Below are 14,616 nucleotides of genomic sequence, written 5' to 3'. Positions count from 1 at the left end.
TTATATATTAGGAATTGATTTAAAAAAAGATCTTCTCATATACAGACATAATATAACAAATGCAAAGAAATCCCACTGCTATAATCTTTAGCAGAACAACACCACAGCCTGGTGACCATCATGTAGTACTGCACAGATCAGCAGCAGTTTTACAGCACTAGGGCACCAATTAAACAGCGTTAGAATAATAGTTTAGGTGAATATCTGTAAACAAACAGACGAATTTAAGTTACCTGATTTGTGTTTACATCCTATAGCCTATCCACTATAGGTATTAAGACGCCCTGCCATTGCACCCGTGCGTGTTCTCCAAAATGTTGCCACGAATTTAGAAGCACGTAGATTTATAAGGATTTTCTTTTCTGTAGCATTAAGATGTTCCTTCACTGGGACTAAAAAATCTAAACCTCTTCTGACTTAAAAAATAAATAAATAAAAAAATTCAGTTAAATGAAATGTCAATTCAATTCAATTCAATTCACTGGCACAAAGCATCTTTAAAGAAATCTCACAGAAGACATGCTTTGCCAACTTTTATTGTCCTGCACCTCAAACTCACACCTTTGGGATGAACTGAAACACTGATTGCAACCCAGACCTCCTCACCCAACATCACATTAGCTAACATTAGTTCCTGATCTCCCTAATGCTTCAGTAAGAACATGTATTTCTATTTTTCATAATAACCGGCTGCCTGTAAGTGCATTGTGCGCACAGCTGAAAGTAAAACGGACACCTCACTATTCATCCAAACTAACAGCTCAAAGGTTTCTAAGATGTTTCTAAGGATACATTTACTTACAGTTTATCTGAAGCTACTGAAAATAAACTTTTAAATAATTATGTATTGGCATTACCTACATCTATGTCTCAAATACAGTACAGCATTGTCTAGAACATACAGATTTATTTTTAAAAACATAATTTAGTTTACTTATTTCCAATTATGAGCATGTTTTTGAGCATGGCTAAGAACCCTCTTATGTGAAAATAAGTGTAAAGAAAAAAAGCTTTTACGCATGTGAAAAGATCAGATCAGACATCTTTCTCAGGTAGTGACTCAAAATTAGATTATTACACTAAGAATTACACTAGAGCAACAGCTACGTTCAGTATGAAGTACAGGCTTTTAATAACACTGAAATAAGACAACCTGTACACATGTAAATGCTTATTTACTTATTTACTATACTCAACATTTCAGTTCTTTGTTTAGATACGTAACAGGCAATGTTTCAAACCTTACATATTCCTCTATGTTAGACAAAAAATGGATGTATTATGACATGCAAAATGACAGTATGTCCATTCCAAGTTATATTCCTAACAGGATATATTTAAATTTTTGCAGGAATAAAAATAATTAATAATCAGAACTTGCCTTAAAAAGACTTTGCAAAAACATGCTGACATGTATCCAGGCACCAATCATTATAGTAAATTGTAAATTCATCACATCAGAAAAACATCTCTGATACTTCTGTATTGGCAAAATATAAGCCAGTCAAAATATATGAGACCACATAAGTTTCAAACATATAAAATCCTGTCTATTTACAGTTCCAGAATTACACATTTGAAATAAATGTTATGTAAATATTAAGTCCTAATGAAGAAAATGACACAGGCCCTGATACAGATATTGAAAACAGAAATAAAGATAATCTCTAATGCCAATGTATCTGGTATCCAGAATGTTTCATATGCCAGAAACAATTATTCAGTAAAAAAAAGAGCATCTAAACTTCCTGAACTTGAGTTTGCAAAACAGAACATTTGTACGGTATATAATCAAGGCTATTAAAGTCAAACCACATAATGTCACGCTTGAGAGCAATGTATTAAAATGCATTTGCTCATAAGTCACTGACAGGCAATCATCAAATCAACATTGACAAAATTCACAGTATATTAGTCCATCAGGAGACAGACATGATTGCGCGTTTCGGGATAACTGTAAAAAAAAACAACCCAACATCAACAATAACAACAAAAAAATATATATATAACCTTAATATTATACAGTTCTGTCTGGGCTAAAAATGAATGGGTGACAGAAGCCTATTCCTGAACTAAGGGCACAAAATGGCCATAATCAGCCTGCAGTCTATTATTTATCAGATTGTCCAGAATATAAGACACATTTTTTTCACGGCCCTGCAACATTTACACCAAACCAGAGGATATATCAAAAATTTTTTTTGGCAGGATCAGGCTTGTTGTCAGGAAAACACTAAAAGTAAAAGATCCACCTTGTCTTCTGGGTTATTGCCAAAGTGCATATGGATTCATCTTAACCATGTCACACCATTTACCTGTGTAAATTATACATGTTCTGGGGTGTCATTGCCAGAGCTGGCCATGGAAGTTCTCCATCCCTGTCATGCTGGGGTACAGATTCCAAAAAGCAACACAATGAAAAGATCATATCAACAGCCTAGTAGACCCTATATGCATTGTATATATATTTTATGATTGTGCAGCTGTGATGCTGACTCACAGGTCCAGGGTTGCCGGTTTGATCCTGAGCTAGAGTCACTCAGAATGATTGGTGGAGTTAACCTGGGTTCTCCTGTTTCCTCCCATACAACAAAAACATGCTTGTAGGTAGACCGGCTATAATAAATTTCCCTTTAGGTGTGAATATATGTGTGGTCATGGTGCCCTGCATTGGACTAGAGTCCCATAATGTGTTTCTGTTGCATCCACTGTGTCCCCGAGATCCATAACACCCCTGGCCAGGATAAAGTTTTTACTGAAGATGAATGTAAGAATATTTGAGGAAACAAGGTCTCTTCTGTCACGCCACAAAACACAAAAGCTCAAAATTCAAATGCTGATACTGAAACCGATGCTTACTAATTGAACGAGTCACTGACAAAAGCAAAGTATAAATTATAGCACCAATTAGTCACAAAATAACTATTACTAAACAAATACTAAACTAGACTTCATATTTTAGGGTTAAGTCACTAAAAAGAACAAAACAATAAGAAGGAACAGATATTTCCAAAAAGAAGCAGAGATAGATGTCATGTACAACAATAAAAAAGCCACAAATATGTTACATTGTCTGAAACAGCAAATTATACTGCTAACATATAATTACAAACAGCTTAGCTGAAATGATCTCTGAACTCTGAGATGAAGCTTAGCTAAGACATTCGAGATTTTCCATACGGGAAAAGAGATAATAAAATGGCATTTTTTCAAAAGCAACAAACTTTTAAAAATCACTGCAGGAACTGCAGGTAGTATTAAGGATGGTTTAAGAATATGTGCTTACTGAAATTTTCCTCCCATTCATTGTCAATTTGGAGTAGTGAATAAATATGGATGGAATTATGGGATAGTGAGTGGCAGAACCTAACTCACACTGTAATGGATAAAGCTGAGTTGCAGTCTCAAAGCGCAGTCGGGACTTTTAACGAGTTCCTATTGTCTGGCGAGCAGTGTTCGTACGCTGTAACTCTAGCTCCCTGTCTCTTATTCCCCATCATTGGACTCATTTGTCTTCAGCACAGAGTCCTCTCCCAGGATCTTACACAGTTCATTCAGTCTCTGTTGCATCTTGGGAATGCCGGCGAGCTGAGACTCAAGACGCTGTTTCTCCTCAGTGAGAGAGAGCCGAGTAGCTGTATCCAACTGCTCGAATCGCCAACCTCCCTCACCGTCAAACTGCAGAAGGTGTGTGTGGTACTTCCTGTACCACGTGTCAAGAATAAAATGCCACAATGTGAGCTAACATGGAAAGTTAATAATTAAAAACATCTTTTTATGAATGACTCAAATAATAATAGAACCCAACAGAGCTGAAACAAGTTATTGAAAAACGTCTGTAATAAAAATAGCTTGAAATTGTCTATTTTATGAAGCTCGTTGTGGGATACTAATCTCACTTCAGGTAGATCCCAAAAAGAGTCGAGTCCCTAATTTGTAGGCGTTTAAGCCTAACGTTTTCGAGTCCATTGCCTGAAAACATACTAAGCATAATCAGTGAAAACTCAGTGAAAACACACATAATTCAATTCATGAAAACATGGCAAGTGAAATGAATTTAGCATCTCTATGTGTCAGTTAGATAGATATCCAATGGACACTGGCCTTTTTTTTTTATTTGATGATTGTGAAATTTACTTGCAGGTAAGATCCTCCACCAGTGAGACCTTCAGTCACTCTGATATTGTGAAAACGTGTGAAACAGTAAAAAATGTAAAGTATATAGAATATAATACCTTATGTTAGGTTGGGTATCTGATGTTAAAACAATAACTGACTTAAGCACATACACCAATCAGCCCCTGTCTAATAACTGTGTAATTTTGTGTCAGTCCCAGTTATGCTGCAAAAGCAGCTCTGACACTGCAGCATACTGTGTGTCCTGACACCTTGCTATCATAGCCAGCAATAGCTTATTCGGCAAATTGTTCTGCAGTACCACCTCTGTGGAATTGAACCAGAAATGCTCAGCCTTTGCTCCCAACAAACATCAGTGATCCTGTTTCTGGTTGACCGGTTGTCCTTCCATGGACCAGAAAGGTAAAAACAATTGCATACTGTACAATACCTGTTGTTTTGGAAAAGCTATGAACCAGTCATCTAGCCATCAGATTCATACACTTGCCCAGTTTTCCTGCTTCCAACACATCAGCTTTTTGTACTGCCTGATAACTTGCTGCCTAATACAGTATACTGTATTCCCTTGACAAGTGTCACTGTAACAATGTAATCAATATTATTCACTTCACCTGTCAGTGGTTTTATGTTATGGCAAGATTAATGTATTCTTATGCTGTGACTGATAAATGTTAGTAATAGTGTATTGTAGTTATCAACCCGTTATTTAAATAAAGACTAATTAAGTCTATAGTTGTATTAGATGATTGAAATGCTAGAAAGAAATATATTTAAAATCCTTTTGGTATTTACTATAAAGGTAAAGCTACTAACTGATCATAGGAGCAAAGAAACAAAAAAAATGAATCATGTATTGTGGCCCATTCATGGTTTCACATTTTCACCCAACAGTAAAGGCAGAATCGGGCCTTTTAACAACATCTGAACAATGAAAAACTGAAATTTTGCCTAGACATTCCTAGACCTTACCACAGAGAGGGCCTATGTGTAATAGACAGCAAGGAGATCCCAGCATCCTTTGCAGCTTGGAATATTTTACCCTCCACGTCAATACTAACAGCACTTGTGCACTCATCTAGCAGGGCATATTTGGGCCTAAAGAGAGAATTTCGGATATTAAGAGAAAATTAAAGCATACATTGATGATTTTGCCCCCGTAATGAGTATCATTTATCTTACTTGTGGTAGAACATCCGAGCCATGCCCATCCGCTGCTTCTCTCCTCCTGAGAGCACATCTTTCCAGTCCACCTCTGCTTCCCAACCTGCAAACGCAAACAGAAGTCACAGAATCTTATTTATATAAAATGTCTTTATATTATACGCTTTGCAAAAATACACATTCTTGTAGTTGTTGTGTATTGTGAGAATATTCAGATAAGACTTGGATAGACTCAATGTGTATTAGCTGGTAAGTGTATATAATATTAGCTGGCTGATGTTTGCGTTTGCACACACACACACATGCACACACACATATCTACACACCATTCACCAACCCTGAACAAGCTCATTAAGCTTCAGTGTCATTACAAAAGGCTTTTTGTGGATCAGAAGGGCTTTTGAAATGGAGTTCAGTAAAAGTTATTTAGGAGCAGCAAAGATCAGCGTACCTCCTTCTCGGGTGACAATGTGTTTGAGGTTGACAATATCCAGAATGTCTTCCAGGTCTTTGTCTCTATAACCTTTTTCATGCATGTCCTCAACAGAGTCAGGGTACGTCACCTGATCACGCAGTGTCCCAATAGACATGTAAGGCCTGTAAAGAGGATTCAGATTCACAGTCTGACAGCTGCAACAAAGACTTACATGTCTGTACATGTCTGTTCTTGTGCTGAGGACAGTATGAATGAGCCTTGTCAGTGCTCACAAAATAAAAATAAAGTCACCATTTCTATTTTTTTTGCATGACATAATAATTAAATAAATTTGAAAATTAAAAAAGCATCATATTCCTGTTGCCTGTCAAATATTCACTGGCAATACCGTAGAAATCCCCCTTCTTAAAGAAACATGATGTTAATAAATAATTAATTAAAAAATAATTAATATTAAAATAAAATATTTTACAATAAAATGGAAGAAGAAGAAGAAGAGGAAGAGGACAAGGAAGATGAAGACAAAGAAGGATTAGGATATTAGAAAATTTGAATAAGAAATGCAAAATAATACTTGTTGTTTAATACTGAATATTCACTGTAATCCAAAGTGGTATGTGTGAGCCTGCTAAATATTTCACTAGCGAGAGCTCAGGTTTCCTGTTCTCAGCAGCATCTTCCAGCTTCAATTACTGTCTCGCTCCTGTTACACTGCATGGACTACACTACTGCTGTGGTGGAGTATCTGTCACAGTGTGTGTTGCAGTCAGTGGGTATGAATGTTTGTGTGAATGGACATGCACGCATGTACTGTATGTGTTTGCATAAGTATATGGACAATGTGTCTGAATGTCAAGGCGTACTGTATTCCTGCACATATATTAGAAGAGCATTTGTAATTGCATCTATGTGTGTGTGTTTGTGTGTGTGTGTGTGTGTGTGTGTGTGTGTGTGTGTGTGTGTGTGTGTGTGTGTGTGTGTGTGTGTGTGTGTGTGTGTGTGTGTGCGTGCTCACCTTTGTGGGATATAGAACATGTGTTGCGGAGCAGGTTTGTGCAACATGCCACTGTACACAGGCCAGAGACCATTAAGGATGCGGAAGAGAGAGCTTTTCCCACAGCCATTAGGTCCTGTAATCAGCAGGTGCATACCCTCCTCTACCTACACACCATGCAACACACAGACACACGTTATTTTATTTTTATTATGAACTTTTCTTTTAACCTTTTACCCCTGGAATATACAAAACACACTATTTGTTTTTAACAAACTGATTGAAGTTGTTGTTGTTCTTTCAGCTGCTCCCTGCTCGGGATCTCCACAGTGAATCATCTGGTCAGCATATTTGATCTGGCACAAGTTTACTGTAAGCCAGATGCCCTTCCTGACGCAACACTCACATTTTATCTGGGTTTGGGACTGGCACTGAGAGTTGACTCCTCAGTGGCTGGGTTAGCTCCCTGACAGGAACTGTTCTTATTTGTTATTTAGACATGTTTCTACCAGGTTGTTTTCACTGGTGCAGTCCAAAATCTACTTCTGTTTGTGGTTAGTATGTCAAATATGTGACACAGTATTAACTGAGGCTTTAAAGTAGAACACCATCTATAAAACCATGTGCTGTACAAAACAAGGGATGTGTCCTTCTTCTTACCTTAAAGTTCAGGCTGGACACGACAACATCCCCGTTTGGAGTGATGATGGGAACACTCTCACACACTATACCCTTATCCACATCAATCACATTTCCTAAAAGGGAAAAAATCCAAAATAAATCATAAGACTGAGCAACAGTGAAATATACAATTTTTTAAGAATCCTTTGTTGTTAGGAAAACATTTTAAATATGTTAGAATAGCAGCCATAAAAAAGACAAATTGCACGGCTCTAAAGTAATTTAGTCTACATCAACAGATCCAAATACTGTCCCTGGATGCTCATCTAAACTGCAATTGAGCTACAGTAATGTTCTTTCCTATAACTGTTAACATTTTTCTCACAAAAGAATGCTTTTAGAGACACTATCCTAAACAGTTGAACCCATACATCTCGTACACCAAAAAGCACTGTATGAAAAAGAATGATATTAACATTAAATAACTGAATGTACGTCATGAAATGACACAAATTCCGCACCCCTCAGGCTGTAGAGAGCAAAGGAGCACATGGCTACAAGGCTGGGAGGCAGAAGCACACACAACTGGCAGCCAATGAGTGCTGCAGCAATTGCTCTTCCTCCAGCAGAAGCAGAAAGAGTATAAAAGGGCACACATACAGATGCATGCTTCAGTGGTTTCACAGAGACACTCAGCAGACAATGAAGCCCTCCTGGTCAGCCCTGCTCGGAAGTCACCTCCACAGAGTGTTTTCAATTAAATTCTATTCAATTAAATTTATTTGTATAGCACTTTTAACAATGGACATTGCATCAAAGCAGCTTTACAGCAGTATAGAACGTGGTATGTGTATATGGCAGTAATTAGATAGATAGATAGATAGATAGATAGATAGATAGATAGATAGATAGATAGATAGATAGATAGATAGATAGATAGATAGATAGATAGATAGATAGATAGATAGATAGATAGAATTTGAAGATTCTGACAGTGTAGGTCTGTGGGACATGTTGGGATTTTCAGTCATCCCCCTAGGATATCTTGTGTCTGTCTTCAAATCACTACTGATTTAATAGCTACAGAAACCATGACAATGCCACCAATATGTTTCATGTTAGGCATTGCAAATTCTGCTTCTAATACAAATTATGAGCTTTTGTCTGCTACCATGACATCTATCTACAGATTAGAAATGCATTTACTTTGAGCTAATTCGCTAATTGCCTCTGAGCAATCAGTTTTTGTTTGCTTTGTTATTGCTCTGTTGCGTCATCCGCTGATATGACACACACTCCTGTTTATCAAACAGAAAAAGGCTCCCTGTTTGTGTTTGCTGCTAAACTAATCTTTTCATGGCATATTTCTAAACATGACATGATCCAGTTAGCTCAAATATTTCTATCTACTGTATGATACCACAGTTTTCTACTTGGTTCTGAATCATGTGGCCTTCTGCACTAGAAAATGGCAAATGTTATAAAGACATTTATATGATTCATTCCCATGGGTTATTTATATACCTGTGATCTCTAGTGGACCATCAATGTGAAGCTCAGTCTTGCCACCACCATTCTCTCCAGCTGCTGCAGTTGCAGAGACCAGTGGACGCTTATAAACACCTCTCTGCACCTCCTCAAACACCAGGAACATGTTGTGAACACGGGCTGTGTATCCGGCCAGCTCAGTGACCTGCGGACCAAAGGAAGAGTTTAGTCAGTTGGTGGTCATCCTGCACAAATCCCTGCCTTTTTTCAGTTTTCAAGAATTAATTCCGCTATTTATTAATTCTTGAGTTAATATACAAATGCTCACTGCAAAAAAAAAAATGTATTGTACAGATCATTAATTTAAATGTCTAAGGGAAAAAAATATGCTATTGATTTATTTGCTTTATAATTAGCTATTTTATTAGTATTATGTTTGAGAAGCATAGATTTCATTGCATTGAAAGCATTTTCTTAATCATTTAATTGAAAATGGTTAAGGGAGCCTCTCTTTAATATTTTTATGATGGAAAAATATTCCAATTTGAGCATTTGTGATGTAGGACTGAGTACTGCTAATAAACTGATGGTATAGTTTTTCCATCAGAATGTATCCCAGTAGTATTCTACAGCCAATACATCAGACTAAAGCCACCTTTTAGTGAGATATCCAGATACCAAAGCAATACAGTAACAAAGGGAAGGCTGAAATATCACATCTTTAATGCTAATGATGCTTGAAAGCAAAAAAGATCCAGTGCTATTCACAGTACTGCTGCCATCATGGCATGTTACCTTGTGAACAAGAATGCTAAAGGTAAGCACATTCAGAACATTGAGAACTATTCTGAATTATTCCTGTATCTTGTTTTTTTAAAGTGCTCATTCCTCAGAGCCACGACAGCAAATCACCTGGTCGACATATTGGGACTGGCATTAGCACTCTCCTGTGCGGAAAGCAAACCCGGGCCATGGCAGTGAGAGCTCAGGATCCTGCTGCTGGACCACCAGGGGAACTATTCTGAATTATTCTTGTAGAATTTAGCATAATTCTATTATGCTGTAAATGTATAGGTTACATACCAATGTAGTCTCACCCTCTAATTTAGCTGTAATTATGCTTGTTACATATCATGCCATCCTCACATTGTAACACAGCTTCCATTGTACAGTATACCATTCTGTTTTTGGTTTACTTTATGTTTTGGTCTTGTCTCTGCCCCATCCTTACTGTGGTTCATTTCCCAGTCTACAGTATGCTCACCTGTTCTATGTTAATCATGAAATATTACTGAGCATTTTGTACCTTCAGTGTCAACTTTTTCTCAAACCCTTCTCTAGTTTTTCTTATATTCATTGTAAGACTCTGCCATGTATGTTACTGTTTTATACTCTGCAGGGTGTTACTGTTTTGCTAAAGTGACACAAACACGATGAAACTTTTTGCTAGAAAAATAAATCCTATTGTTTAATTTTGTTTAATGTGTGTTTCTGGTGCGATTAGCTCTGAATCCAACATAACTCTGAATGAGACAGAACAGTTACTGAAGATAAATGAGAGAGTGTAAAGTGTATCTTGTCTTCTGTGATGGCTTACCAGAAAAAAAGTTTTATGGAAACCCAGGTTATAAGTCAGTCAAAGAATTTGCTGCCTATTTCAAGCAAGTCCCTGAAACTGTGAATGTTTTGCCTAGTGGATTCAGTATGAGATATGAAACCAGGCATTGTGTCCTACACAATTAGGCAGTTTGGCCAACAACATGACTGGATGCATTGGGAGCATGGAGTTAGATGCATCACTTATTGCCTCTACTGCTCTACCTGTGGGTCATCCCTGAGAACACTACACATGCCTATGCCATGGATACCATGCCACGTGTCTAGAGTGAGTGGCTTTATATACAAATCTGGTGCAAACCTAAATAACAGTCTATGTTAAGTTTTCATCTCAAACTGGCTTCCATTTTTCCATCAAGGTTTGGTGGTTGCCCCAGACCCACACGTGTGCAATTTCTCAGACTTACTGGCACTCAGATTTCATGAACTGCCAACAGGTTCTGCCTTCTGTTCTTGAGTTGCTTTTCCCAACAACATGCTTTACAAATAAGTTTGAAACCTTTTTTCACATTAATGAAGGCAACATCCTTTATCAGCTTCTATTACAAGTAAATACTGTCCTTAAGGCTGAAAAGATTCCTCTCAGAATCCTTAAACTGGGCTTCAATATTGTTTTCCTGTTATTAACATTATTAACATAACATAACAGAAATGTTTTAACATTTCTGGGGCAAGCAAAAACAAACAAAATGCAGGGTAAGTATGTGCATTTAATCAATCAAAAAAAAAACACATAAAATGATAATTTAGAGCTTTCCAAGAAATTGGAATTAAATTCTGTTTCAAAAAGAGATCTACTACACAGCATGTAGACTAGCTAAAAGACAAATTTTCAAATTCATGCAGAAAGTAAGTTAGGCTATACAGATGTGTCTCTAACTACAGCACGAGTTACAATGAATAACAAACAGGGAGCCTTCAATTTAACCTTTTATATACTGTATCTGTATATGAGGTTTAGTTCTCGTATCTCAAAGGAGATACACAGACCACAGGTGGCTCTAAAAGTCTCAGAGCTCTTTAACATCTCTTATTAGTACACACTGAGCTACACTCCCTCTGTGTTTTGAACAGAGCATTTTCTTTAGTATGAGCATTTTGTGAATTATACAGATTTCCTGATTCAGAGTAAATAGGTGTGGCCTCTGTACCTATGAGCTTCTGTGAGGGAGGTAAGAACTTGTGGTGAGTGAGTGAGAACACTACGCAATCTCAAGGAAGGATACCTGGTCTCTGTGTAGCCACAATACCTATCAGTCTTAAAGGAAGGCAGCATGGCTATTATGCACCTCTGTCCCAGAGAAAGAGATTGTAACCACAGCCGCAGAGAAGTCATTCCTGCAGTGGTCATAGACTCTGTGCCTCTCAGCGCCACTAAAACATCTACAACTTCTAAACTCTTAAACAGTTTTTCCCATTACATCTGACTGAGATTTTCACTATACTCAAATGTGTTGAGCTGCATCAAAACATTTAGCACTGAATCACAGCTATAGATATGTATAAAAATGTTCATCAATTGTTCATCTTATTGTCCATCTTATTGTCGTACAAAAGTCAGATGCACTACCAATAAAATATTCATGTTCTTGAGCTGTACAAAATCACTTTTCAGAAAGTGAAACAAAATGTTCTTCATAGGATCCCTACTTGCTAGCTAACACACGTAATTTAGTCAAATAGCTAACGTCGTTAGCAAAACTAGTAGCCTACTCCATAAACGTGCATTTGCACACTTTTATTGACCACTATTTAAACAAAAGAAACAGAAACAGCTAAAATAATTGTTCTGTGTTTGTCCCCTGATTAAATAATACTATGTAGGTTACAAATTTCAGTATCAGGGTTGGTGTCTGTGAGGAAGAACACAGGAACGTGTACTCGTCTTACCTCTTTGTAGGAAGACATGATCCTCTCAATGGCATCTGCACCTGAGGCTAGAAGATTGCGTGCAGTCGTGAAGGCTTCTGTCCTCTCGCTCACTAACACTTGCGTTTGGCCATCTGCAAGTTCTATAAGAAAGAACATCATTTCAAGTTTCAAACATTAATCAACTTCAACAATAGCACACACTTTGCAATTCTGCATCATTGTAATTCAGGAGTTGTCATATGTCCGTGTTTCAGCTCTAACAGAGGACACTCATTTGATTACTGTATGTCTGTGAAAAGAATTGAAAGGAAATGTATGAAAGCCAGGGATCTATGTGTCTGCATAACCCTTCTGTGTATTTTATGAATTGATTCCTTTATTAAACAGGCCAGGCTTTATAATAAAACTTCAAAATGTTTACGTCTTTAGTAAGCCTGACAACTTAGACATATGTCTTAAGAAAGCCTGATTACTACCAAAACTGCAAAAAAAAAAAACAGCAAATGAAATCAACTAAGATGCTTACCGTTGTCAGCAAAACCGGTGGCAGTGATAATAGGCACAGCCACCATAACAAGTCCACATCCACTCCAAACGTATTTCATGAGAAACTGTTCGACCATGATGTACCACAGACGCTTGGACAGGATCAGATTCATCTGCTCAGCAAGGGCCTTGTAGCACTTCTGCAGCTGCAGCATCTCTACCTGCCCCATGGAAAAGAAAAAGGTTGACAAGTACCAAAGTTCTAGCATCACCGAATTAGGAGTGCTCCAACATCTCCAGTGTTGAATTAACAACACTTATACTTATTGTTGCTTATCAAACTGTTGTGTTAGTGCTGAAACTACTATTATGGGGTTTAATCATTTTTTTTTTTACTTGTTTAATCATTTCCTTTAGGGTTGGATTGGTTCTCTGTGCAATTAACACTTACAAAATCATAAATAATATAAAGCTAGCTGACACAAAGCTCCAGAGTTCCTGGTTTAATTCTAAGCTCAGGTTACTGTCTGTGTACAGTTTCTGTATATGTCTGCGTGGGTTTCCTCTGGGTTCTCCAGTATGGCACTAAGATATCAGGCAAAATTATACAAAGTATGAATGTGTTTTATTCACAATATCATGCAGATCTACTGCTGCCTTGATCAGGATAAAGAATATCTTGTATATCTTGGTTAATAAAGGCCACTCACTCTAACTTAAGGATATTTTGGATAAGAGAGCTAGACGTGATGCAGAACGCACACTAATCACTACAACTGCTTATGAATGTGACACTTTATCCAGGCACTCACCTTGTGCCCTCCGTAGAAGGCAATCTCCTCTGCTTGAGCGATGATCCTTGAGTGGGCGTGACGCAGGTGCCCCTTCCTGCGCGCCTCCTCAGCCACGAGCTGTCCGAACGTCGGGGAACACCAGCGCAGCACTTTGGCAGTGATGAACACCACGAGCCCGGCTAGCAGCGTGGGCCCTGTGGCCCCTGCACCGCGCGACCTCGCGGTCTGGATGAGCGTGTACGAGGTCAGGATCACATCTAGCACTGGCTTGGTGAGGTTGGAGTACAGGCGCGCGACAGACTGCGCAAACATCGCTACGTCCTCCGTGAGCGAGTGGTCTGGATTGGCCAGCCTCGCGTCCATGTTTGCCACACGGTAGTACGTCTGCCCGGTGAAGTAGGTCGCATAGGCGCGTTCCACGAGGCGCGTGCGCAAGGCCAGTGCAAGCTTCCCCTCCAGGTAGCGGATCGCGCTGTTTACGAATGTAGCAGGAACGGCAACGAGCAGCCACTTCATGAGCTTGACAATGAAGCTGCGCGGCCGCTTCTCCACGATGCTCTTGACAATTTTGCCATCCAAGCCGGCCACATAAATTGACAGAAATGTCCGCGATACCAGTGCCGCCGAGTGTAAGCAGAGCAAGGCCAGTTCTCGGGTCGCGAGCTTCGGAAATATTATTCTGAGAACATCGAGGATCTGTCTAAAGAAGCGCGCGTCCACGCCAGGCGGTCTGTGATGGTCATCTGGACCGGAAACGCTTTCTAATATGGATTTATGCGTCAACACTAATCCATTCTGCTCACGGTTTCCGTTAGCTGTGCTTTTGGGCTCTGTGCGTTTACCGATCCGTTTGTAGATGATGGGGTAAAGGGTTTTTAATCCATATGCAGCAGCCGCAAGAAGCACAGCTCGCCTGGCCGCTGCGCTCTTATTCCATTTCACCTGAGACGCTGCATGCAGTATACTGGTCATTTTCACTCCTGTATTCACACCGGATCTCTCTAATCCAC

The 14,616-nt window shown here is 38.6% G+C and overlaps 1 protein-coding gene across 1 annotated transcript; it reads right to left on the bottom strand.

The window, feature by feature from the left end:
• Window positions 1–152: 152 nt before the first annotated feature.
• On the bottom strand, window positions 153–14,578 carry LOC113645879 (ATP-binding cassette sub-family D member 2). The gene is made up of 10 exons (XM_027151819.2): window positions 13,625–14,578; window positions 12,853–13,033; window positions 12,345–12,466; window positions 8,874–9,042; window positions 7,389–7,483; window positions 6,750–6,895; window positions 5,750–5,895; window positions 5,317–5,401; window positions 5,107–5,232; window positions 153–3,703 (listed from the first exon to the last, which is right to left on the bottom strand). Exons 1-10 carry the CDS (start codon window positions 14,576–14,578, stop codon window positions 3,487–3,489), a joined length of 2,241 nt encoding a protein of 746 aa, XP_027007620.2. The 3' UTR covers window positions 153–3,486.
• Between the last annotated feature and the right edge of the window lie 38 nt (window positions 14,579–14,616).

Source organism: Tachysurus fulvidraco, chromosome 19 (genome assembly GCF_022655615.1).
Source record: "Tachysurus fulvidraco isolate hzauxx_2018 chromosome 19, HZAU_PFXX_2.0, whole genome shotgun sequence".
Classification (NCBI taxonomy): domain Eukaryota; kingdom Metazoa; phylum Chordata; class Actinopteri; order Siluriformes; family Bagridae; genus Tachysurus; species Tachysurus fulvidraco.
This window is presented reverse-complemented; position numbering and strand designations above follow the sequence as displayed.

Bases quoted from the DNA above. Each gene is read 5' to 3' on its own strand.
- LOC113645879 (XM_027151819.2), bottom strand. From the start codon at position 14,578: ATGACCAGTATACTGCATGCAGCGTCTCAGGTGAAATGGAATAAGAGC. The intron at 9,043-12,344 runs GTAAGACGAGTA...TTTGGTCCGCAG, and splicing joins TCATGTCTTCCTACAAAGAG to GTCACTGAGCTGGCCGGATA. The intron at 3,704-5,106 runs GTAAGGTCTAGG...CACGTGGTACAG, and splicing joins ACACATAGGCCCTCTCTGTG to GAAGTACCACACACACCTTC.